The sequence below is a fragment of the Acartia tonsa genome, chromosome 8 (genome assembly GCF_053477335.1).
Source record: "Acartia tonsa isolate MP-2025a chromosome 8, ASM5347733v1, whole genome shotgun sequence".
Lineage (NCBI taxonomy): Eukaryota > Metazoa > Arthropoda > Copepoda > Calanoida > Acartiidae > Acartia > Acartia tonsa.
The window spans coordinates 52,980,901-52,982,750 of record NC_137267.1 but is presented as its reverse complement, the minus strand read 5'-3'; the positions used below and the strand labels follow the sequence as shown (position 1 = coordinate 52,982,750).

Genomic DNA, 1,850 nt, shown 5'->3' with positions numbered 1-1,850 from the left:
TTGTCCCCCTATTAATCAACTGCCATTCCAAATTCCATAGCTGTAACTCTGTTTTAGTTGAGTTCCTTCGACTTGGTTTCAAAAAGTGTCACACCCGCCTCCCCTCTTTCTAAAGCAATATTTATGCCAGATTTTTTATAATGATTCATCTCTGTATAGGGAATTTATCTTAAACCGACTCTCTAATATTATTGAATGCTGATTTTAAAATTTTTTTGCTGACAATCATTTCCAAATTTCCACCTACTCCGCATTTGAATATACATCTCTTCAGCTTTTATCAAAGAGTTTGTGTTATAATTCTAATTAATATAAATAATATCAGGAGATTGAGAGAGGTTATACCATCATGAATACCTGTGATATTTGTAATAAAAATTTTACACAGAAATCTTCTTTGGTTATTCATATGAGGGTGCATACGGGTGAGAAGCCATTCTATTGTTATCAATGTGGAAAAGTATTTGCACGAAAAGATAAACTTTCTATACACAAAATGATCCATACAGGAGAGAAGCCATACTCATGTGATCAATGTGAAAAGACATTTACAACTAGTAATAACTTGACTAGACACAAAAATATCCATACTGGCGAAAAGCCATACTCGTGTGATCAATGTGAAAAGACATTTACAACTGGTAGTCACTTGACTGAACACAAAAGAATCCATACAGGTGAGAAACCATACTCTTGTGATCAATGTGAAAAGACATTTTCAACTAGTAGTTACTTGACTTCCCACAAAAGGATTCACACATGTAACAAACCGTACTCATGTGATCAATGTGAAAAGACATTTAGAACTGGTAGTCACTTGACTTTACACAAAAGAATCCATACAGGTGAGAAACCATACTCTTGTGATCAATGTGAAAAGACATTTTCAACTAATAGTCACTTGACTTCCCACAAAAGGATCCACACAGGTGAGAAGCCATACTCATGTGATATATGTGAAAAGACTTTCTCTGATAAAAGTACATTGACTAAACACAAAAGGATCCATACAGGTGAGAAACCATACTCATGTAAACTTTGTGATAAACATTATACCTCTAGTTCAGCGCTAGCATATCATAAAAAATCTGTTAAACATTTAGAAATATTGAAAAGCTGTAATAATACAGTTCCAACTTCTGCATCTATTAGTTTCATTGAATGTGAAGAAGTTTATATCAAGGAAGAAATTAAAGAAGAAGAAATATTTGAAGAGGATCCTCTCTCTATCCAGATGAGAGCTGACAATATTGATCCTCTCTCTATTGAAATGTAAATGAATGAGAGTGTTGTAAATAATTTAATCAATATCCAATACCTACAACATAATTTATTATCTAATTAATAAAAATATCCGTAACATCTCTACTTTATCATATAACTAAATACATCGCCTCTTCCTTAAAGACATTTTTCTCAATTTAATACCAAACTTCTTAAATTAGTGAACTTTTTATCTAACCGTTTATGAGATAGTATTGACCAAGCATACATACTTAAAGAAAGACATCCTATTAGTTCATATAATGTAAAATATTTATTGATAATGCCAAATGTTTTGAATTATTTTGACAACATGTTTCTATAATGTAGAATAAATATTGTAAAATTAACTAAACAATTTTTTTCTTTTCAAGCTTTTCTATATAACTAGGTTATGTACGTCTGTACGCACGTCATGGTTAGCTCTTTTCAATATTTAGGCTTTTTAGAATTGTCTTGTCGATTCTAAACTTTGGGTAATGAATCCTGTTTGGTACGATTTAAAAGCATAGCAACTTCATAATCGTTAAAAGAAAGTCCGTACGACCATTATAAAATACTGATTTTACCTTTTTATACAACAGAGT

At 31.3% G+C, this 1,850-nt stretch overlaps 1 protein-coding gene across 1 annotated transcript; it reads left to right on the top strand.

The window, feature by feature from the left end:
- Positions 1-329: 329 nt before the first annotated feature.
- Positions 330-1,481, top strand: LOC145325721 (uncharacterized). The gene has a single exon (XM_080168672.1). It carries the CDS (start codon positions 350-352, stop codon positions 1,274-1,276), a length of 927 nt encoding a protein of 308 aa, XP_080024798.1. The 5' UTR covers positions 330-349; the 3' UTR covers positions 1,277-1,481.
- The last annotated feature ends 369 nt before the right edge of the window (positions 1,482-1,850 follow it).

Coding starts and splice junctions, on each gene's coding strand:
- LOC145325721 (XM_080168672.1), top strand. CDS start 350: ATGAATACCTGTGATATTTGTAATAAAAATTTTACACAGAAATCTTCT.